The 23,463-nt window shown below is 43.1% G+C and overlaps 4 protein-coding genes and 2 pseudogenes across 4 annotated transcripts; 3 read left to right on the plus strand and 3 right to left on the minus strand.

Moving 5' to 3' along the window:
* Positions 1-2,920: 2,920 nt before the first annotated feature.
* On the plus strand, positions 2,921-4,967 carry LOC139665631 (uncharacterized; annotated as a pseudogene).
* Positions 4,968-7,194: 2,227 nt separating this feature from the next.
* Positions 7,195-8,073, minus strand: LOC139665905 (odorant receptor 131-2-like). Its single transcript, XM_071544948.1, has one exon. The coding sequence runs from the start codon at positions 8,071-8,073 to the stop codon at positions 7,195-7,197; it is 879 nt and encodes a 292-aa protein (XP_071401049.1).
* Positions 8,074-8,599: 526 nt separating this feature from the next.
* Positions 8,600-12,542, plus strand: LOC139665640 (uncharacterized). Its single transcript, XM_071544726.1, has 5 exons — positions 8,600-8,604; positions 9,239-9,394; positions 10,084-10,155; positions 11,021-11,544; positions 12,163-12,542. The coding sequence occupies exons 1-5, from the start codon at positions 8,600-8,602 to the stop codon at positions 12,540-12,542; spliced, it is 1,137 nt and encodes a 378-aa protein (XP_071400827.1).
* Positions 12,543-14,784: 2,242 nt separating this feature from the next.
* LOC139665647 (odorant receptor 131-2-like) lies at positions 14,785-15,753 on the minus strand. The gene has a single exon (XM_071544739.1). It carries the CDS (start codon positions 15,751-15,753, stop codon positions 14,785-14,787), a length of 969 nt encoding a protein of 322 aa, XP_071400840.1.
* A 1,022-nt stretch (positions 15,754-16,775) lies between these two features.
* LOC139665655 (uncharacterized) lies at positions 16,776-20,287 on the plus strand (annotated as a pseudogene).
* Positions 20,288-22,490: 2,203 nt separating this feature from the next.
* On the minus strand, positions 22,491-23,459 carry LOC139665666 (odorant receptor 131-2-like). The gene has a single exon (XM_071544760.1). The coding sequence runs from the start codon at positions 23,457-23,459 to the stop codon at positions 22,491-22,493; it is 969 nt and encodes a 322-aa protein (XP_071400861.1).
* Positions 23,460-23,463: the final 4 nt, after the last annotated feature.

Consider the following 23,463-nt stretch of genomic DNA (forward strand, 5'->3'; position numbering starts at 1 on the left):
GTCAGTCAATATCATCTGAAATCCTTGCTTCAGAAAGATAAAGGTTTTGTAAAGTTCACTGCCCAGCTGCTTTTTGGTGAGCAGTTCTGAAGATGAATCTAAAGCGCATGTCGTTTGCTGAGCTCTGTGCAGTCTTCTGACAGAGAGCTGTGCCTCGAGACTTTATAGCAGCGACTAGAGCACAGTGACAATAACACCAAATACAACTTTTCTGGCTACAATGTCGTCATCGCCACTCACTGCTAATACACCTCATAGGCATCTATATTTAGATACATGGAGACTCAGGAGTTGGGCTCCTCCTAGTTTTCCCAAAGAACTCCATAGGAGGATTATCTGAAAACTAATGTACTACTAAAGCTCTCCATAACAATGAGGTATGGTAGTAGGAGGGCAAATTTTTAGCTGACACATTATCCAATGTTTTTTTTTTGTTCAAGACACACTCACAGTTAATATAGCGAGAGCAACGACCAGGCAGACGAGGTTTGAGTGAACTTTGGCAGGTGAGAATGGCATCAAACACAATGGGCTTGTGATCGGATAAGCAATATACTTGGTCACATAGTTCAACATTACAGACAGGGAAACCATAGGTAAAAACAAGATCGAGTGTGTGGCCATGCTAGTGCGTAGGGCCGCTGATGTTTTGAACAAGATTAAACGAGTCAACAAGGTTTTCAAAATCCCTTACCAAAGGTCTAGTAGGGCAACAAACATGAATATTAAAATCACCGAGAATTAAGATTCTATCCCATTTAGGCATAATTGAGGCCAGCAAATCAGATAACTCTTGTATAAGGTTCTCGCTTGATTTAGGCGGTCTATACACCACGGCAAGAAGCACCGGGTGTGACAGTTCAACTACAAGTAATTGTAGTTCGAAACTGGTGTAGTGGTGATAGGTATTAATGGTGTCTGATATCAATATAATTTAGAGTTAGCTTCAATGAGAATTAAGAAAGGGGCATCAGATAACAGACAGCATCAACAGGTCTCATCTGAAGGAGTGACTTCTCGGCATGTTTGAATTTAAACCTACACAATGAACACAGGAGGTGACTTTATGCAGAATAATATATTTATTACTAAACTAAAGCACACTCAATAATCAGGTAAATACAAGTGAATATAGTACAGTATATACAAGCGGCATACCTATGAATTGTGATGAATCAATGGCAATAGGAATAAATGATCATGTGAATACACAATACTGATAATTAAACCAATATTTTAGCAGACACAATCATGGAAGATGAGCAGTGGAAGACATGAGTCGGCAAGATAGGAATAAAGGGGCGACAGTATAACTATCTGGAAAACTGACTCAAATGAATCTTCGAATAACTGAATGCTTACTATAACTATAGGGAGCCGTCATAAAGTGTGTGATATGTGTGTGAAGTGTGAATGTAATGGAATAGCTATGTGTGATGTATGATATGATGCCCAGCGGACAATGATCAGTACTGTGATGGAAATTCTGGTAATAAAGGCAAATTTGAACAACTCTCTTGGTTATTCTTTATTGAGCTTCTCTGCGCAGGGAAGGATCAGCTACTGAGCGTTCAAAGATCTCAAGGCAGACTGATACAGACAAAGGGTGAAGTTCCCTTTAAATAGCATATTCTGTTGTCTGTTCTGTCTGAACAATAGCAGAAGTCTGAGTACGATAGCAGAAGTTGCCCTTTTGGCTAGGGTCATGTCCCGGTCACTGAGAAAGGTTTAGTAAGCAAAATCAACTTAGCAAAGTACCTATCAAAATTATAAGCATGTGATAAAATTTTCCATTACAGTACATACGACACCAGCGAAGGTCTGGAGGGAGATGAAGCACGCTGAGGCCTGGAGGCTGTGAGGAGTCTCGGCTCGAGGAGGTGCTGGAGGATGAAGATCCGACGTCTGTTCAGTTGATCTCAGCAGGCAGCAACAGGGTGAAGCACGCAGGCTGGAGCACGCAGGCTGCTGGACAGGGCTGTGGGTCTCTCAAGGCTAACGCCGACCCACTATGGAGGTTCTGATGATTATTCAGAGTTAAACTCAGCAGGATAGCTGATAGCGAGGTTGTAGCAGGCAGGACACACAGACACACGTGCTGGTGTGTGTGTGTATTTGTCAGGCAGGTAGGCAGGCAGCAAGGCAATCTTCACTGTTTCGGATGAAACAGGCTTTCTACTTGGCTTGATGATGATGCAGTTGAGTCCGTCTTTGGAGACAAACTTTGGAACAAAGTTGTTGTCAGACTCCGTTAGCACACGTGTCGCGACCACGTAAAGTGCATGAAATCCGCATTGGAAATGTGTGTGTTTGGTTTTGTTGTGATCAGTTGAGGGGTGTGTGCGTGCTAGTTTTACGGCTCATTACATATGCATGAAACCCTAATTTTGGTTCCCAGATCTATTCAATATAATTGACCGTCGCAACATTAACATCATTAAACTCAGCACAAATTCCTGAACACTTTAATATCAAACATGGCTATCGAAGCCCCACTGAAAAAGTTACAGTTGGTGGGAGAGAGTTCGGAGAGGGGGCTTGACTCCCCAACTCGTAGCCAAGTCTCAGTCACAAATAGAAAATCCAATCCACGGGATGTGAAGAGATCGTTCAGAATGAACGACTTGTTGGATAGCGATCTGGCGTTGACCAGGGCCATCTTAATAGAGTCGGAGTCGGTTGGCGAAGGGGATGCACGTTGCAACTGTCTGAGTCCACTCCACTGGTGCGGAGATGCGGAGTGTGGGCTGAAAACACTTTATTTACTCGGTAATTTGTCCGAGCAGGAATGGGGAAGGTTGTGTCTCTGTTTATAATAGGAAAGGGTCTTGTGGACCATCCACCATGAGATGGTTGTTTTGTTAGTGCACATGGTGAGTTGCATATATACATCTGATTTAGCTAGCGGGGTTAGCACACCATGGTTTACACGCCGTGTGCCGTGTGGATAGGTGGCCCTGTGCCTGATAATGGTCTTTTTGGGGTAAATTCCCGGTGAGAGGGTAAATGACAGATGAGGCCAGAGGGGGGAGCTAGCGGGGGGAACAGTACTCTGAGCTGCCACTATAGGCGGAGATGGAGGTTTCGTGGAGGGAGTGTGGGATGTAAACAGTCAGTCACGTGGAGAGGACTGTACAGCGTGCTGCAAGTTAGCCGCTAGCATTTGGCTACCCAGCCTGTTGGGGTGGAGAGTCAAGTGATCCAAAGGTGGCCAAAGCCGGAATTGAGGTGAGGACTGGCAGGAAGTGGAGAGCAGAAGAAACTGTTCTGCAGGCAGAATCAAGGCTGCGTCACAACAGGCTGGTAGGAGTGGTGACTCGGGGCAGAGCTGGACTGGGATCCTTTTTCAACTCCCCACATTGACACCACCAAAGAGAAGGAGAAGTCCAGGAGGAGGTGCGAGCAGCAGTTGAGGAGGAGAGATCCTGCAGGATGGTGGCAATGAGGCAACAGGGTGCCTGGACGAGATGGGAGAACACAATAGAGAGGAAGGTGACCTGGGCTGAGCTGTGGAAAGCTGAGCCTCACCAGATCAAGTTCCTCATCCAGGCAGTATATGATGTGCTTCCCAGCCCATCAAACCTTCACACATGGGCCAAGGTAGAGACACCAGCATGCCCACTGTGCTGCAAGCATGGAACCCTGGAACACATTTTGAGCTGCTGCACAAAAGCACTGGGAGAGGGACGATACCGGTGGAGGCACGATCAGGTTCTGAAGGTCATCGCAGAAGCCATGAGTGCAGGAGTGGAGTGGGCCAAGTGGTCCCGCCCCTCCAAACATGCCATTGCCTTCATCAGAGGCGGGGAGCACCCAAAACCCTCTGCAAAAACATCTGCAGGAATCCTGGCCTCTGCAAGGGATTGGCAGCTGTTGGTAGACCTTGAGAGGCAAGGGCGTCACTTTGTGTTGAAAAGTGGTGGGGACATAAGGGCTCATGTGAAAAAACATTTTTTAAACGGTCTTCTGCGATTTTAGGGAATGTAATGGGGGGATCGGTATGAGGTCAGAGTAGATAATTATGGCGAGAAAAAAATTGCATAACGGTGCATCAAAAGGGCATAGCCTAGGCTACTACAGAGTCGACAATATGAAAATACTCAGCATACAACATGTCGACCGCACAAGTACAGTCATCCATATGCATGACATCCACAGCTGCAACACCATGTCAAGTATTTGTTAAAGTTACTGATCGGCGCATGCACGTTTTTGGGTCATTTTAGAATCAGTAGGCTAGGGGGGATTTTTTTTGTTTTAGCTTCTGTTACTTTTTTTGGACAATGCGCATTTGTTTCTTCTATATTTACATTGCATTGTATGTTTTCTTATTGTGCAAATAAACCTTTCTCAAAGCGTTCTCATTTGTTAGTTAACATTTCTTAGTGCAAGCTATTTTTCAGAACATTTTTAACAAATTATGCTTTTAAAAAGTGATGAGGACAAAATCGACCATTTCAAAAAGTGGTGGGGACATGTCCCCAGCGTCCCCAGTGTAAATGACACCTATGTTGAGAGGCAACTGAATTTCCTCAACCACATTGTGACCTCCACCTTAAGACCAGACATTGTTCTCCTGTCCGAGTCCACCAAACAAGCTGTCCTGCTGGAGCTGACAGTGCCCTGGGAAGATTGCTTGGAAGAAGCCTTTGAAAGGAAGCTCGCCAAGTATGAGGGACTAGTCAGCAGCTGTCAACAAGCTGGATGGAGAGCAAGGTGCCTACCGATTGAGGTTGGATGCGGGGGCTTTGCAGCCCGATCTCTGTCCAGAGCCTTCAGTTTTTTGGGCATCGAGGGAGCGAGGAGGATAAGAGCCATTCTCAGCACCACCGAAGCGGCAGAGAGAGCCTCAAGATGGCTGTGGCTCAAGAGAGGAGAGCCATGGGGGCAAAGTAGCTAGCTAGCCAGCTGGACACAAGCTGAGGTCTGATCAGCCTCAGCTGGGTCGCCTGGATGAGGATGTATGATGTTGAAAGACCCGAAACATCCAATGATTCTAGGAACATCACTGAAGATGTGTCCAGAAGCATCAGCAGATGTATTCGCATACCTATATACTGTATGTTAGTTATAGTGGTATGAATATAAAAAGAAAAAATCACACAACTTCAACCAGTTTCAAAACAAAGATGCAATGTAATAACTTTCTGAATGGTATTTGAAGAATGCAAACTGATTGCTCATTTTGTGTGTGATATGCAGCATGGATTCATAGCATGTATTTTCCCATATGACTATTTAAATAGTGTACATAAGAAAAAGGGCTCAGATCTAAAGCAAATCCTCTTCCCACTGGATGTTATCCCCTTTCTACTCACTGTAAGTGCTCTTAAAAAAATCCTTCTCTCACTTAATTTATTTCTTTTCCTAGCATTTCACTCTTTCATGATCATTCTATGGTCACAGGGAGATTGTAAAGGCACTAAGGCCCTGGCATTCGCCCCCATTATTTTTGGTTGCTTGTAATTATGGTGACCATAGGAACTGAAGCTTATTTTACTGTTGCATCCGTTGTAAGTCTGATGAATGCATGCCTAACTTTAAGCTTTACCCTTAACCTTATCCCAGTGCTAACCCCAACCTCTCAAACAAAAAGGGTCCTTTTCCAAATTAACACACACACACACATACAGAGAGAGAGAGCGAGAGAGAGAGAGAGAGAGAGAGAGAGAGAGAGAGAGAGAGAGAGAGAGGGAGAGAGAGGGAGAGAGAGAGAGAGGGAGAGAGAGGGAGAGAGAGAGAGAGAGAGACTATGGTGGTGAAATCTGGGGCCCTCATTTCAAATGCAACTATGAAACCTGGGACAAAAGCCCAACTGAAATTCTGCATTTGAAATTCTGCAAAAACATATTAGGTGTGCACAGAAAGAGTCCAAACTTGGCTTGTAGAGCAGAGCTGGGGAGATTCCCTCTGCTAGTACATATAGAGAAAAGAGCAGCTAAGTTCTGGAGCCAGTAGTATCCCCACAATACCGCACTGACACACTGGAGGAGACACCCAGAGAGAGACCCCTTGGAATACCTGACCAAAAAACACCGACTAAACCTAATCACACAACCACCATTGACAAAATTCAAACAAACTTATAAACAAAACTGAATGCTTCCAAAACCTTAAAACAAATTACAATTTGGCCAAGTATCTGATCAGAATCAAACAGCCCAGACAGAGGAAGCTGCTGACAATGTACAGACTCAGTGACCACCAACTAGCTATAGAGACCGGCAGGAGAGACCAGCAGCTAGAGACGGGCAGGCACAGAAGAACCTGGCTGCCAAGAGAAGAAAGAGTGTGTGTGCACTGTGACTCAGGAGAAATAGAAAGTGAGGAACACTTCCTTCTCTCCTGTACCAAGTATGAACACATCAGGGACACATACTTTTCAAAAATCTCTGAAAGAATAGAGAACTTTCAAAATCTCAGTATCAACGAAAAAATGGGTATCCTACTTGGAGAAAATGTTGAAACAGTACAACTCTGTGCTCAGTATGTGATGTCATGCCATAATCTAAGAAAGACATCAACTCTGTAAACTCTTCTTTAACTTTGCTTTTTTGTAATCATCACTGTTATTGTTGTTACTGTCCAGAAATACTCTATGTGATGGTATATTTAATATGCAGTTTAATTCATTTTATTTTACTTTACTTTATTTCTATCTCATTTATGTTTGAATCTATGCTTTGGCAACATGTGCAGATGTACATCATGCCAATAAAGATCCTTGAATTGAATTTAAATTGAAAGTAAACAGATAAATGATATCCTGATCTGATATCCAGTCATTTCAAATTGAAAATGATAAAGGGAAAGAAGGAGAAAAGATGCAAAGAAGGAGACAGTGCAAAACTCAGATTAATTTGTGTGAGATTATCTTTATTGTCTTTATCAAAAGCCATGTAATATTGCACTTGAGGGTAATAGTTGCATGGGATATTTATAGCAATATAATCACATTCACACTCTTAACAAGAGACGGGCTAATGTGTAAACATGTTCAGAAAAATTCAAAAATGATTCTAAAACCTAACTATGAAGAAAGTGAATTGTTGCAAGAGGACATATTCAATAATTTCATTCACGTTTCAATAAAATAAGAATTTCAATAAATAAGCTATGAGCATGTGTAATGACAAATTATTTCCGTAGCAAAAGATCATAAATCTAATTTGCCAATCAAAGATAATCTGAAGATTATTTCTTATACAAGCCAAAGAAGGCATAGTATTTCAATGCAAGAAAAAACTTTTCATCCCTGAGGCCATAAATGAGAGGACTCAGACATCTAGGAGCGAGAATAAAAGTTATATAATTTAAGTACCTCACATTAATGAATAACATGAAATCAATCTGGAGGACAGCAGCCTCTATGAATGGGCACCACATTTGGATAAGACACAGGAGCAGCTGGAAAGCGTGCAGAACCACAGTTCGAAGCCCTTTCCTTGTTGAGTTTTTATTCTCTCCTGATGCAGCTTTGGCAACTTTCATTATTTTAACATAGGAGAACACAATGGTGACAGACATGATCAAGAAGTACAACTGTTGCACAGCTGACCTAACATGACCCTGCCACCTGTGAAGGATGAACATGTCCACAGAGCAGATCCTGTACTGGGTGTAGAGGCTATAGGTGGCTGATGTAAAGAAGATGAAGAGAGTGATGATGATGGGCATGGAGCCGAGGCTGTGGATGATGAGGATGCAGTGCAGAGCTCTGCGTGTGGTGCACAGCTCTCCGTGGCGCAACGGCATGCAGATGGCCACATAGCGCTCCAGGGTCATCGCTGTTAAAGTAATTGGTGTGACACATGTGTTCATAGACGACACAATACAGAGAATAAGACACAACCAAACTTGCATGGGAAAATTATAATAGTTCAAGATGAGCAGGATATCACTCAAGATTAAGAACAAGCAATCGGACAGTAGTGTATTAGCAAAGAAGATGTAGCGCATGTTTGTGCGAAAGCAGTCCTTCTTAAAAAAGGTTATGATGAGCAGAGAGTTGATGCAAAGGAAAACTGCGACCAGAACCTGTACTATAATGACCCTGTCATCGATCTGTTGCATTAAGACCTCACCACCAACTGAATGTACTGAGTTGTTATCAGCCAGTTTCTCTGTTGTAACCAAATACACAAGGGATTTAGGTACTGCCATATTTCAGTTGGCTTTGAAGACCAAGACAAAATTCAAAACTTAAAGTACCATTATCTAAATTGTGTCAGTCAATATCATCTGAAATCCTTGCTTCAGAAAGATAAAGGTTTTGTAAAGTTCGCTGCCCAGCTGCTTTTTGGTGAGCAGTTCTGAAGATGAATCTAAAGCGCATGTTGTTTGCTGAGCTCTGTGCAGTCTTCTGACAGAGAGCTGTGCCTCGAGACTTTATAGCAGCGACTAGAGCACAGTGACAATAACACCAAATACAACTTTTCTGGCCACAATGTCGTCATCACCACTCACTGCTAATACACCTCATAGGACATTTATATTTAGATACATGGAGACTCAGGAGTTGGGCTCCTCCTAGTTTTCCCACAGAACTCCATAGGAGGATTATCTGAAAACTAATGTACTACTAAAGCTCTCCATAACAATGAGGTATGGTAGTAGGAGGACAATTTTTTGGCTGATACAGCATCCAAAGCCTATATCGTGTTTATAGTCTCTATATGCATCCCAAACATGCAAGTAACCAGCATGACACGTATAAACAGACAAACACTACCAGTCAAAAGTTTGGACACACCACTGTTTTCCACATTTTAGAATAATAGTAAAGACATCAAAACTATGAAATAACACAAATGGAATTATGCAGTCACCAAAAAAGTGTTCAAGACACACTCAGAGGTATCTTATATTTTAGATGCTTTAAAGTTGCCTTGATGGAAAGGCAAAGGCTTTGGAAAGAAATTCATACATCGGCATCAACTTCACTATCTATATTTGTCTAAGAAACAAATTTCAAGCATTTAAGCATAAGCCAAATGGCTTTAAGATAATGATTTTTTTTTACATTCAATCAGGTGTGTCCAAATGTTTGACTGGTAGCGTACGTATATGATTGGTAGGTATCAGACCGAATATTTCACAGTAAGTTAAAATGCCATTTCGTGCATAAAACTGGATGCTCTGGCGTAGGCATACATTTTTAATAGCCGGTGAAGCTATAATGCTCAATACCACACAAGGTGGTGCAGCCGACACTGACAAAACACCGTGTCCCCAGCAGAATCAGAGACCTCATTGCTGACTACTACAGCAACTTCAGGATGAGAGTGTCCTCAGGAGCAGTTACTTCAGGCTGGCACAAGATCGAGATTGGGATAATCACAGGTTGTACCATCTCTGTGATCCTGTTCTCCCTGGCAATGAACATACTCACGAAGTCGGCTGAGCGAGAATGCAGAGGGCCCAAGACAAAATCTGCTCAATGCCAGCCACCTATCAGGGCGTTTATGGACGTTTGAGGTTCAAACCAAATCTACCTGCACCGAGTTGGACGGCTGGCTTAAATCTGTGGAGCGGTCTGGACTACCAGGGAAGTTTAAGGCGTGGTTGTACCAGCATGGCACATCCCAGAATCTTGTGGCAGAGCATTATAAAAAGAATTCAAAGCATGTGCGTTAACAGCATGCGAGTTAAAACAGCCTAAAATATAACAGACACACAATAACCCAGACAATAACCGCGCATGATACGCAAAGCGATTTTAATAAGAATCAAAGTCCAGGGAGAAAAAGTATGTTTTTAGTCTCGCCTTAAAAGTGTCCAAAGAAGGGGCAGACCTAACAAGCAAGGGCAGGCTATTCCACAGTTTTGGGGCAGCAGCAGAAAAAGCACGGTCACCCTTTCGCTTCAACCGGGTTCGCGGGACAGTGAGAAGCACCTGGTCAGAGGATCCAAGTGACCTAGACGTGGAATGGGGGCACAGGAGGTCAGAGATGTAGGGTGATGCCAGTCCATTCAGGGCTTTAAAAACAAATAATAAAACTTTAAAATCAATTCTAAATTTGACTGGGAGCCAATGAAGGGAGGCCAGTATAGGTGTGATGTGGTCCCGCTTACGGGTGCCAGTCAGGAGTCTGGCGGCGGCATTCTGGACTTGCTGCAGCCGGGAGAGGGAGGAGCTAGCAACTCCTGTATACAGTGAGTTGCAGTAGTCCAGCCATGATGAAATGAGAGCATGAATTACTTTCTCCAGATCATTAAAGTTAAATAAAGCGACCAACTCATCAACGCTCAAGTGAGGGGGGGCCGCCTCAATAGTGCAGGAGTTAGGATCAGCTATATAGGAGTTTGAGAACTGACTGGCAGTCAAACAGTTAATATAGCGAGAGCAACGACCAGGCAGACGAGGTTTGAGTGAACTTTGGCAGGGGAGAATGGCATCAAACACAATGGGCTTGTGATCGGATAAGCAATATACTTGGTCACATAGTTCAACATTACAGACAGGGAAACCATAGGTAAAAACAAGATCGAGTGTGTGGCCATGCTGGTGCGTAGGGCCGCTGATGTTTTGAACAAGATTAAACGAGTCAACAAGGTTTTCAAAATCCCTTACCAAAGGTCTAGTAGGGCAACAAACATGAATATTAAAATCACCAAGAATTAAGATTCTATCCCATTTAGGCATAATTGAGGCCAGCAAATCAGAGAACTCTTGTATAAAGTTCTCGCTTGATTTAGGCGGTCTATACACCACGGCAAGAAGCACCGGGTGTGACAGTTCAACTACAAGTAATTGTAGTTCGAAACTGGAGTAAGAGTCGGCGGTCAAAAGACGGCAGTGGAAGCGGCTTTTAAATATAGACGCCAGACCCCCACCCCGGCCAGCAGTCCTAGGGGAACTGAAAAAGTTACAGTCGGTGGGAGAGAGTTCGGAGAGGGGGCTTGACTCCCCAACTCGTAGCCAAGTCTCAGTCACAAATACCAGGCTGGTAGGAGTGGTGACTCGGGGCAGAACTGGACTGGGATCCTTTTTCAACTCCCCACATTGACACCACCAAAGAGAAGGAGAAGTCCAGGAGGAGGTGCGAGCAGCAGTTGAGGAGGAGAGATCCTGCAGGATGGTGGCAATGAGGCAACAGGGTGCCTGGACGAGATGGGAGAACACAATAGAGAGGAAGGTGACCTGGGCTGAGCTGTGGAAAGCTGAGCCTCACCAGATCAAGTTCCTCATCCAGGCAGTATATGATGTGCTTCCCAGCCCATCAAACCTTCACACATGGGCCAAGGTAGAGACACCAGCATGCCCACTGTGCTGCAAGCATGGAACCCTGGAGCACATTTTGAGCTGCTGCACAAAAGCACTGGGAGAGGGACGATACCAGTGGAGGCACGATCAGGTTCTGAAGGTCATCGCAGAAGCCATGAGTGCAGGAGTGGAGTGGGCCAAGTGGTCCCGCCCCTCCAAACATGCCATTGCCTTCATCAGAGGCGGGGAGCACCCAAAACCCTCTGCAAAAACATCTGCAGGAATCCTGGCCTCTGCAAGGGATTGGCAGCTGTTGGTAGACCTTGAGAGGCAAGGGCGTCACTTTGTGTTGAAAAGTGGTGGGGACATAAGGGCTCATGTGAAAAAACATTTTTTAAACGGTCTTCTGCGATTTTAGGGAATGTAATGGGGGGATCGGTATGAGGTCAGAGTAGATAATTATGGCGAGAAAAAAATTGCATAACGGTGCATCAAAAGGGCATAGCCTAGGCTACTACAGAGTCGACAATATGAAAATACTCAGCATACAACATGTCGACCGCACAAGTACAGTCATCCATATGCATGACATCCACAGCTGCAACACCATGTCAAGTATTTGTTAAAGTTACTGATCGGCGCATGCACGTTTTTGGGTCATTTTAGAATCAGTAGGCTAGGGGGGATTTTTTTTGTTTTAGCTTCTGTTACTTTTTTTGGACAATGCGCATTTGTTTCTTCTATATTTACATTGCATTGTATGTTTTCTTATTGTGCAAATAAACCTTTCTCAAAGCGTTCTCATTTGTTAGTTAACATTTCTTAGTGCAAGCTATTTTTCAGAACATTTTTAACAAATTATGCTTTTAAAAAGTGATGAGGACAAAATCGACCATTTCAAAAAGTGGTGGGGACATGTCCCCAGCGTCCCCAGTGTAAATGACACCTATGTTGAGAGGCAACTGAATTTCCTCAACCACCGACCTCCACCTTAAGACCAGACATTGTTCTCCTGTCTGAGTCCACCAAACAAGCTGTCCTGCTGGAGCTGACAGTGCCCTGGGAAGATTGCTTGGAAGAAGCCTTTGAAAGGAAGCTCGCCAAGTATGAGGGACTAGTCAGCAGCTGTCAACAAGCTGGATGGAGAGCAAGGTGCCTACCGATTGAGGTTGGATGCGGGGGCTTTGCAGCCCGATCTCTGTCCAGAGCCTTCAGTTTTTTGGGCATCGAGGGAGCGAGGAGGATAAGAGCCATTCTCAGCACCACCGAAGCGGCAGAGAGAGCCTCAAGATGGCTGTGGCTCAAGAGAGGAGAGCCATGGGGCCAAAGTAGCTAGCTAGCCAGCTGGACACAAGCTGAGGTCTGATCAGCCTCAGCTGGGTCGCCTGGATGAGGATGTATGATGTTGAAAGACCCGAAACATCCAATGATTCTAGGAACATCACTGAAGATGTGTCCAGAAGCATCAGCAGATGTATTCGCACACCTATATACTGTATGTTAGTTATAGTGGTATGAATATAAAAAGAAAAAATCACACAACTTCAACCAGTTTCAAAACAAAGATGCAATGTAATAACTTTCTGAATGGTATTTGAAGAATGCAAACTGATTGCTCATTTTGTGTGTGATATGCAGCATGGATTCATAGCATGTATTTTCCCATATGACTATTTAAATAGTGTACATAAGAAAAAGGGCTCAGATCTAAAGCAAATCCTCTTCCCACTGGATGTTATCCCCTTTCTACTCACTGTAAGTGCTCTTAAAAAAATCCTTCTCTCACTTAATTTATTTCTTTTCCTAGCATTTCACTCTTTCATGATCATTCTATGGTCACAGGGAGATTGTAAAGGCACTAAGGCCCTGGCATTCGCCCCCATTATTTTTGGTTGCTTGTAATTATGGTGACCATAGGAACTGAAGCTTATTTTACTGTTGCATCCGTTGTAAGTCTGATGAATGCATGCCTAACTTTAAGCTTTACCCTTATCCCAGTGCTAACCCCAACCTCTCAAACAAAAAGGGTCCTTTTCCAAATTAACACACACACACACATACAGAGAGAGAGAGCGAGAGAGAGAGAGAGAGAGAGAGAGAGAGAGAGAGAGAGAGAGAGGGAGAGAGAGAGAGAGACTATGGTGGTGAAATCTGGGGCCCTCATTTCAAATGCAACTATGAAACCTGGGACAAAAGCCCAACTGAAATTCTGCATTTGAAATTCTGCAAAAACATATTAGGTGTGCACAGAAAGAGTCCAAACTTGGCTTGTAGAGCAGAGCTGGGGAGATTCCCTCTGCTAGTACATATAGAGAAAAGAGCAGCTAAGTTCTGGAGCCAGTAGTATCCCCACAATACCGCACTGACACACTGGAGGAGACACCCAGAGAGAGACCCCTTGGAATACCTGACCAAAAAACACCGACTAAACCTAATCACACAACCACCATTGACAAAATTCAAACAAACTTATAAACAAAACTGAATGCTTCCAAAACCTTAAAACAAATTACAATTTGGCCAAGTATCTGATCAGAATCAAACAGCCCAGACAGAGGAAGCTGCTGACAATGTACAGACTCAGTGACCACCAACTAGCTATAGAAACGGGCAGGAGAGACCAGCAGCTAGAGACGGGCAGGCACAGAAGAACCTGGCTGCCAAGAGAAGAAAGAGTGTGTGTGCACTGTGACTCAGGAGAAATAGAAAGTGAGGAACACTTCCTTCTCTCCTGTACCAAGTATGAACACATCAGGGACACATACTTTTCAAAAATCTCTGAAAGAATAGAGAACTTTCAAAATCTCAGTATCAATGAAAAAATGGGTATCCTACTTGGAGAAAATGTTGAAACAGTACAACTCTGTGCTCAGTATGTGATGTCATGCCATAATCTAAGAAAGACATCAACTCTGTAAACTCTTCTTTAACTTTGCTTTTTTGTAATCACTGTTATTGTTGTTACTGTCCAGAAATACTCTATGTGATGAATCTATATATTTAATATGCAGTTTAATTCATTTTATTTTACTTTACTTTATTTCTATCTCATTTATGTTTGAATCTATGCTTTGGCAACATGTGCAGATGTACGTCATGCCAATAAAGATCCTTGAATTGAATTGAAATTGAAAGTAAACCGATGAATGATATCCTGATCTGATATCCAGTCATCTCAATTTGAAAATGATGCAGGGAAAGAAGGAGAAAAGATGCAAAGGAGACAGTGCACAGCTCAGCTTAATATGTGTGAGATTATCTTTATTGTCTTTATTAAAAGCCATGTAATATTGCACTTGAGGGTAATAGTTGCATGGGATATTTATAGCAATATAATCACATTCATACTCATAACAAGAGACGGGCTAATGTGTAAACATGTTCAGAAAAATTCAAAATCATTCTAAAACCTAACTATGAAGAAAATGAATTGTTGCAAGAGGACCTATTCAATAATTTCATTCACGTTTCAATAAAATAAGAATTTCAATAAATAAGCTATGAGCATGTGTAATGACAAGTTATTTCCGTAGCAAAAGATCATAAATCTAATTTGCCAATCAAAGAAAATCTGAAGATTATTTCTTATACAAGCCATAGAAGGCATAGTATTTCAATGCAAGAAAAAACGTTTCATCCCTGAGGCCATAAATGAGAGGACTCAGACATCTAGGAGCGAGAATAAAAGTTATATAATTAAAGTACCTCACATTAATGAATAACATTAAATCAATCTGGAGGACAGCAGCCTCTATGAATGGGCACCACATTTGGATAAGACACAGGAGCAGCTGGAAAGCGTGCAGAACCACAGTTCGAAGCCCTTTCCTTGTTGAGTTTTTATTCTCTCCTGATGCAGCTTTGGCAACTTTCATTATTTTAACATAGGAGAACACAATGGTGACAGACATGATCAAGAAGTACAACTGTTGCACAGCTGACCTAACATGACCCTGCCACCTGTGAAGGATGAACATGTCCACAGAGCAGATCCTGTACTGGGTGTAGAGGCTATAGGTGGCTGATGTAAAGAAGATGAAGAGAGTGATGATGATGGGCATGGAGCCGAGGCTGTGGATGATGAGGATGCAGTGCAGAGCTCTGCGTGTGGTGCACAGCTCTCCGTGGCGCAACGGCATGCAGATGGCCACATAGCGCTCCAGGGTCATCGCTGTTAAAGTAATTGGTGTGACACATGTGTTCATAGACGACACAATACAGAGAATAAGACACAACCAAACTTGCATGGGAAAATTATAATAGTTCAAGATGAGCAGGATATCACTCAAGATTAAGAACAAGCAATCGGACAGTAGTGTATTAGCAAAGAAGATGTAGCGCATGTTTGTGCGAAAGCAGTCCTTCTTAAAAAAGGTTATGATGAGCAGAGAGTTGATGCAAAGGAAAACTGCGACCAGAACCTGTACTATAATGACCCTGTCATTGATCTGTCGCATTAAGACCTCACCACCAACTGAATGTACTGAGTTGTTATCAGCCAGTTTCTCTGTTGTAACCAAATACACAAGGGATTTAGGTACTGCCATATTTCAGTTGGCTTTGAAGACCAAGACAAAATTCAAAACTTAAAGTACCATTATCTAAATTGTGTCAGTCAATATCATCTGAAATCCTTGCTTCAGAAAGATAAAGGTTTTGTAAAGTTCGCTGCCCAGCTGCTTTTTGGTGAGCAGTTCTGAAGATGAATCTAAAGCGCATGTTGTTTGCTGAGCTCTGTGCAGTCCTCTGACAGAGAGCTGTGCCTCGAGACTTTATAGCAGCGACTAGAGCACAGTGACAATAACACCAAATACAACTTTTCTGGCCACAATGTCGTCATCACCACTCACTGCTAATACACCTCATAGGACATTTATATTTAGATACATGGAGACTCAGGAGTTGGGCTCCTCCTAGTTTTCCCACAGAACTCCATAGGAGGATTATCTGAAAACTAATGTACTACTAAAGCTCTCCATAACAATGAGGTATGGTAGTAGGAGGACAATTTTTTGGCTGATACAGCATCCAAAGCCTATATCGTGTTTATAGGCTCTATATGCATCCCAAACATGCAAGTAACCAGCATGACACGTATAAACAGACAAACACTACCAGTCAAAAGTTTGGACACACCACTGTTTTCCACATTTTAGAATAATAGTAAAGACATCAAAACTATGAAATAACACAAATGGAATTATGCAGTCACCAAAAAAGTGTTCAAGACACACTCAGAGGTATCTTATATTTTAGATGCTTTAAAGTTGCCTTGATGGAAAGGCAAAGGCTTTGGAAAGAAATTCATACATCGGCATCAACTTCACTATCTATATTTGTCTAAGAAACAAATTTCAAGCATTTAAGCATAAGCCAAATGGCTTTAAGATAATGATTTTTTTTTACATTCAATCAGGTGTGTCCAAATGTTTGACTGGTAGCGTACGTATATGATTGGTAGGTATCAGACCGAATATTTCACAGTAAGTTAAAATGCCATTTCGTGCATAAAACTGGATGCTCTGGCGTAGGCATACATTTTTAATAGCCGGTGAAGCTATAATGCTCAATACCACACAAGGTGGTGCAGCCGACACTGACAAAACACCATGTCCCCAGCAGAATCAGAGACCTCATTGCTGACTACTACAGCAACTTCAGGATGAGAGTGTCCTCAGGAGCAGTTACTTAAGGCTGGCACAAGATCGAGATTGGGATAATCACAGGTTGTACCATCTCTGTGATCCTGTTCTCCCTGGCAATGAACATGCTCACGAAGTCGGCTGAGCGAGAATGCAGAGGGCCCAAGACAAAATCTGCTCAATGCCAGCCACCTATCAGGGCGTTTATGGACGTTTACAGTCACTACAGAGTCTGTCGCAGGCTGTAGATGGATCCTGCAAGGGCTCGAGAAGCTGATAGAGTGGGCCCGGATGAGGTTCAAACCAAATCTACCTGCACCGAGTTGGACGGCTGGCTTAAATCTGTGGACCGGTCTGGACTACCAGGGAAGTTTAAGGCGTGGTTGTACCAGCATGGCACATCCCAGAATCTTGTGGCAGAGCATTATAAAAAGAATTCAAAGCATGTGCGTTAACAGCATGCGAGTTAAAACAGCCTAAAATATAACAGACACACAATAACCCAGACAATAACCGCGCATGATACGCAAAGCGATTTTAATAAGAATCAAAGTCCAGGGAGAAAAAGTATGTTTTTAGTCTCGCCTTAAAAGTGTCCAAAGAAGGGGCAGACCTAACAAGCAAGGGCAGGCTATTCCACAGTTTTGGGGCAGCAGCAGAAAAAGCACGGTCACCCTTTCGCTTCAACCGGGTTCGCGGGACAGTGAGAAGCACCTGGTCAGAGGATCCAAGTGACCTAGACGTGGAATGGGGGCACAGGAGGTCAGAGATGTAGGGTGATGCCAGTCCATTCAGGGCTTTAAAAACAAATAATAAAACTTTAAAATCAATTCTAAATTTGACTGGGAGCCAATGAAGGGAGGCCAGTATAGGTGTGATGTGGTCCCGCTTACGGGTGCCAGTCAGGAGTCTGGCGGCGGCATTCTGGACTTGCTGCAGCCGGGAGAGGGAGGAGCTAGCAACTCCTGTATACAGTGAGTTGCAGTAGTCCAGCCATGATGAAATGAGAGCATGAATTACTTTCTCCAGATCATTAAAGTTAAATAAAGCGACCAACTCATCAACGCTCAAGTGAGGGGGGGCCGCCTCAATAGTGCAGGAGTTAGGATCAGCTATATAGGAGTTTGAGAACTGACTGGCAGTCAAACAGTTAATATAGCGAGAGCAACGACCAGGCAGACGAGGTTTGAGTGAACTTTGGCAGGGGAGAATGGCATCAAACACAATGGGCTTGTGATCGGATAAGCAATATACTTGGTCACATAGTTCAACATTACAGACAGGGAAACCATAGGTAAAAACAAGATCGAGTGTGTGGCCATGCTGGTGCGTAGGGCCGCTGATGTTTTGAACAAGATTAAACGAGTCAACAAGGTTTTCAAAATCCCTTACCAAAGGTCTAGTAGGGCAACAAACATGAATATTAAAATCACCAAGAATTAAGATTCTATCCCATTTAGGCATAATTGAGGCCAGCAAATCAGAGAACTCTTGTATAAAGTTCTCGCTTGATTTAGGCGGTCTATACACCACGGCAAGAAGCACCGGGTGTGACAGTTCAACTACAAGTAATTGTAGTTCGAAACTGGAGTAAGAGTCGGCGGTCAAAAGACGGCAGTGGAAGCGGCTTTTAAATATAGACGCCAGACCCCCACCCCGGCCAGCAGTCCTAGGGGAACTGAAAAAGTTACAGTCGGTGGGAGAGAGTTCGGAGAGGGGGCTTGACTCCCCAACTCGTAGCCAAGTCTCAGTCACAAATACCAGGCTGGTAGGAGTGGTGACTCGGGGCAGAACTGGACTGGGATCCTTTTTCAACTCCCCACATTGACACCACCAAAGAGAAGGAGAAGTCCAGGAGGAGGTGCGAGCAGCAGTTGAGGAGGAGAGATCCTGCAGGATGGTGGCAATGAGGCAACAGGGTGCCTGGACGAGATGGGAGAACACAATAGAGAGGAAGGTGACCTGGGCTGAGCTGTGGAAAGCTGAGCCTCACCAGATCAAGTTCCTCATCCAGGCAGTATATGATGTGCTTCCCAGCCCATCAAACCTTCACACATGGGCCAAGGTAGAGACACCAGCATGCCCACTGTGCTGCAAGCATGGAACCCTGGAGCACATTTTGAGCTGCTGCACAAAAGCACTGGGAGAGGGACGATACCGGTGGAGGCACGATCAGGTTCTGAAGGTCATCGCAGAAGCCATGAGTGCAGGAGTGGAGTGGGCCAAGTGGTCCCGCCCCTCCAAACATGCCATTGCCTTCATCAGAGGCGGGGAGCACCCAAAACCCTCTGCAAAAACATCTGCAGGAATCCTGGCCTCTGCAAGGGATTGGCAGCTGTTGGTAGACCTTGAGAGGCAAGGGCGTCACTTTGTGTTGAAAAGTGGTGGGGACATAAGGGCTCATGTGAAAAAACATTTTTTAAACGGTCTTCTGCGATTTTAGGGAATGTAATGGGGGGATCGGTATGAGGTCAGAGTAGATAATTATGGCGAGAAAAAAATTGCATAACGGTGCATCAAAAGGGCATAGCCTAGGCTACTACAGAGTCGACAATATGAAAATACTCAGCATAGAACGCACAACATGTCGACCGCACAAGTACAGTCATCCATATGCATGACATCCACAGCTGCAACACCATGTCAAGTATTTGTTAAAGTTACTGATCGGCGCATGCACGTTTTTGGGTCATTTTAGAATCAGTAGGCTAGGGGGGATTTTTTTTGTTTTAGCTTCTGTTACTTTTTTTGGACAATGCGCATTTGTTTCTTCTATATTTACATTGCATTGTATGTTTTCTTATTGTGCAAATAAACCTTTCTCAAAGCGTTCTCATTTGTTAGTTAACATTTCTTAGTGCAAGCTATTTTTCAGAACATTTTTAACAAATTATGCTTTTAAAAAGTGATGAGGACAAAATCGACCATTTCAAAAAGTGGTGGGGACATGTCCCCAGCGTCCCCAGTGTAAATGACACCTATGTTGAGAGGCAACTGAATTTCCTCAACCACATTGTGACCTCCACCTTAAGACCAGACATTGTTCTCCTGTCTGAGTCCACCAAACAAGCTGTCCTGCTGGAGCTGACAGTGCCCTGGGAAGATTGCTTGGAAGAAGCCTTTGAAAGGAAGCTCGCCAAGTATGAGGGACTAGTCAGCAGCTGTCAACAAGCTGGATGGAGAGCAAGGTGCCTACCGATTGAGGTTGGATGCGGGGGCTTTGCAGCCCGATCTCTGTCCAGAGCCTTCAGTTTTTTGGGCATCGAGGGAGCGAGGAGGATAAGAGCCATTCTCAGCACCACCGAAGCGGCAGAGAGAGCCTCAAGATGGCTGTGGCTCAAGAGAGGAGAGCCATGGGGCCAAAGTAGCTAGCTAGCCAGCTGGACACAAGCTGAGGTCTGATCAGCCTCAGCTGGGTCGCCTGGATGAGGATGTATGATGTTGAAAGACCCGAAACATCCAATGATTCTAGGAACATCACTGAAGATGTGTCCAGAAGCATCAGCAGATGTATTCGCACACCTATATACTGTATGTTAGTTATAGTGGTATGAATATAAAAAGAAAAAATCACACAACTTCAACCAGTTTCAAAACAAAGATGCAATGTAATAACTTTCTGAATGGTATTTGAAGAATGCAAACTGATTGCTCATTTTGTGTGTGATATGCAGCATGGATTCATAGCATGTATTTTCCCATATGACTATTTAAATAGTGTACATAAGAAAAAGGGCTCAGATCTAAAGCAAATCCTCTTCCCACTGGATGTTATCCCCTTTCTACTCACTGTAAGTGCTCTTAAAAAAATCCTTCTCTCACTTAATTTATTTCTTTTCCTAGCATTTCACTCTTTCATGATCATTCTATGGTCACAGGGAGATTGTAAAGGCACTAAGGCCCTGGCATTCGCCCCCATTATTTTTGGTTGCTTGTAATTATGGTGACCATAGGAACTGAAGCTTATTTTACTGTTGCATCCGTTGTAAGTCTGATGAATGCATGCCTAACTTTAAGCTTTACCCTTATCCCAGTGCTAACCCCAACCTCTCAAACAAAAAGGGTCCTTTTCCAAATTAACACACACACACACATACAGAGAGAGAGAGCGAGAGAGAGAGAGAGAGAGAGAGAGAGAGAGAGAGAGAGAGAGAGAGAGAGAGAGAGAGAGAGAGAGAGAGAGGGAGAGAGAGAGAGAGACTATGGTGGTGAAATCTGGGGCCCTCATTTCAAATGCAACTATGAAACCTGGGACAAAAGCCCAACTGAAATTCTGCATTTGAAATTCTGCAAAAACATATTAGGTGTGCACAGAAAGAGTCCAAACTTGGCTTGTAGAGCAGAGCTGGGGAGATTCCCTCTGCTAGTACATATAGAGAAAAGAGCAGCTAAGTTCTGGAGCCAGTAGTATCCCCACAATACCGCACTGACACACTGGAGGAGACACCCAGAGAGAGACCCCTTGGAATACCTGACCAAAAAACACCGACTAAACCTAATCACACAACCACCATTGACAAAATTCAAACAAACTTATAAACAAAACTGAATGCTTCCAAAACCTTAAAACAAATTACAATTTGGCCAAGTATCTGATCAGAATCAAACAGCCCAGACAGAGGAAGCTGCTGACAATGTACAGACTCAGTGACCACCAACTAGCTATAGAGACGGGCAGGAGAGACCAGCAGCTAGAGACGGGCAGGCACAGAAGAACCTGGCTGCCAAGAGAAGAAAGAGTGTGTGTGCACTGTGACTCAGGAGAAATAGAAAGTGAGGAACACTTCCTTCTCTCCTGTACCAAGTATGAACACATCAGGGACACATACTTTTCAAAAATCTCTGAAAGAATAGAGAACTTTCAAAATCTCAGTATCAATGAAAAAATGGGTATCCTACTTGGAGAAAATGTTGAAACAGTACAACTCTGTGCTCAGTATGTGATGTCATGCCATAATCTAAGAAAGACATCAACTCTGTAAACTCTTCTTTAACTTTGCTTTTTTGTAATCACTGTTATTGTTGTTACTGTCCAGAAATACTCTATGTGATGAATCTATATATTTAATATGCAGTTTAATTCATTTTATTTTACTTTACTTTATTTCTATCTCATTTATGTTTGAATCTATGCTTTGGCAACATGTGCAGATGTACGTCATGCCAATAAAGATCCTTGAATTGAATTGAAATTGAAAGTAAACCGATGAATGATATCCTGATCTGATATCCAGTCATCTCAATTTGAAAATGATGCAGGGAAAGAAGGAGAAAAGATGCAAAGGAGACAGTGCACAGCTCAGCTTAATATGTGTGAGATTATCTTTATTGTCTTTATTAAAAGCCATGTAATATTGCACTTGAGGGTAATAGTTGCATGGGATATTTATAGCAATATAATCACATTCATACTCATAACAAGAGACGGGCTAATGTGTAAACATGTTCAGAAAAATTCAAAATCATTCTAAAACCTAACTATGAAGAAAATGAATTGTTGCAAGAGGACCTATTCAATAATTTCATTCACGTTTCAATAAAATAAGAATTTCAATAAATAAGCTATGAGCATGTGTAATGACAAGTTATTTCCGTAGCAAAAGATCATAAATCTAATTTGCCAATCAAAGAAAATCTGAAGATTATTTCTTATACAAGCCATAGAAGGCATAGTATTTCAATGCAAGAAAAAACGTTTCATCCCTGAGGCCATAAATGAGAGGACTCAGACATCTAGGAGCGAGAATAAAAGTTATATAATTAAAGTACCTCACATTAATGAATAACATTAAATCAATCTGGAGGACAGCAGCCTCTATGAATGGGCACCACATTTGGATAAGACACAGGAGCAGCTGGAAAGCGTGCAGAACCACAGTTCGAAGCCCTTTCCTTGTTGAGTTTTTATTCTCTCCTGATGCAGCTTTGGCAACTTTCATTATTTTAACATAGGAGAACACAATGGTGACAGACATGATCAAGAAGTACAACTGTTGCACAGCTGACCTAACATGACCCTGCCACCTGTGAAGGATGAACATGTCCACAGAGCAGATCCTGTACTGGGTGTAGAGGCTATAGGTGGCTGATGTAAAGAAGATGAAGAGAGTGATGATGATGGGCATGGAGCCGAGGCTGTGGATGATGAGGATGCAGTTCAGAGCTCTGCGTGTGGTGCACAGCTCTCCGTGGCGCAACGGCATGCAGATGGCCACATAGCGCTCCAGGGTCATCGCTGTTAAAGTAATTGGTGTGACACATGTGTTCATAGACGACACAATACAGAGAATAAGACACAACCAAACTTGCATGGGAAAATTATAATAGTTCAAGATGAGCAGGATATCACTCAAGATTAAGAACAAGCAATCGGACAGTAGTGTATTAGCAAAGAAGATGTAGCGCATGTTTGTGCGAAAGCAGTCCTTCTTAAAAAAGGTTATGATGAGCAGAGAGTTGATGCAAAGGAAAAATGCGACCAGAACCTGTACTATAATGACCCTGTCATTGATCTGTCGCATTAAGACCTCACCACCAACTGAATGTACTGAGTTGTTATCAGCCAGTTTCTCTGTTGTAACCAAATACACAAGGGATTTAGGTACTGCCATATTT

The sequence above is a fragment of the Centroberyx affinis genome, unplaced genomic scaffold (genome assembly GCF_046629955.1).
Source record: "Centroberyx affinis isolate AG114_WGS23_722 - 3 ecotype Tasmania unplaced genomic scaffold, CSIRO-AGI_Caff_v1 ptg000249l_1, whole genome shotgun sequence".
Classification (NCBI taxonomy): domain Eukaryota; kingdom Metazoa; phylum Chordata; class Actinopteri; order Beryciformes; family Berycidae; genus Centroberyx; species Centroberyx affinis.

Bases quoted from the DNA above. Each gene is read 5' to 3' on its own strand.
- LOC139665905 (XM_071544948.1), bottom strand. From the start codon at position 8,073: ATGCAACAGATCGATGACAGGGTCATTATAGTACAGGTTCTGGTCGCA.
- LOC139665640 (XM_071544726.1), top strand. The intron at 9,395-10,083 runs GTCGGCTGAGCG...TACGGGTGCCAG, and splicing joins GCAATGAACATACTCACGAA to TCAGGAGTCTGGCGGCGGCA. The intron at 11,545-12,162 runs GTCACTTTGTGT...ACCTATGTTGAG, and splicing joins AGACCTTGAGAGGCAAGGGC to AGGCAACTGAATTTCCTCAA.
- LOC139665647 (XM_071544739.1), bottom strand. From the start codon at position 15,753: ATGGCAGTACCTAAATCCCTTGTGTATTTGGTTACAACAGAGAAACTG.
- LOC139665666 (XM_071544760.1), bottom strand. From the start codon at position 23,459: ATGGCAGTACCTAAATCCCTTGTGTATTTGGTTACAACAGAGAAACTG.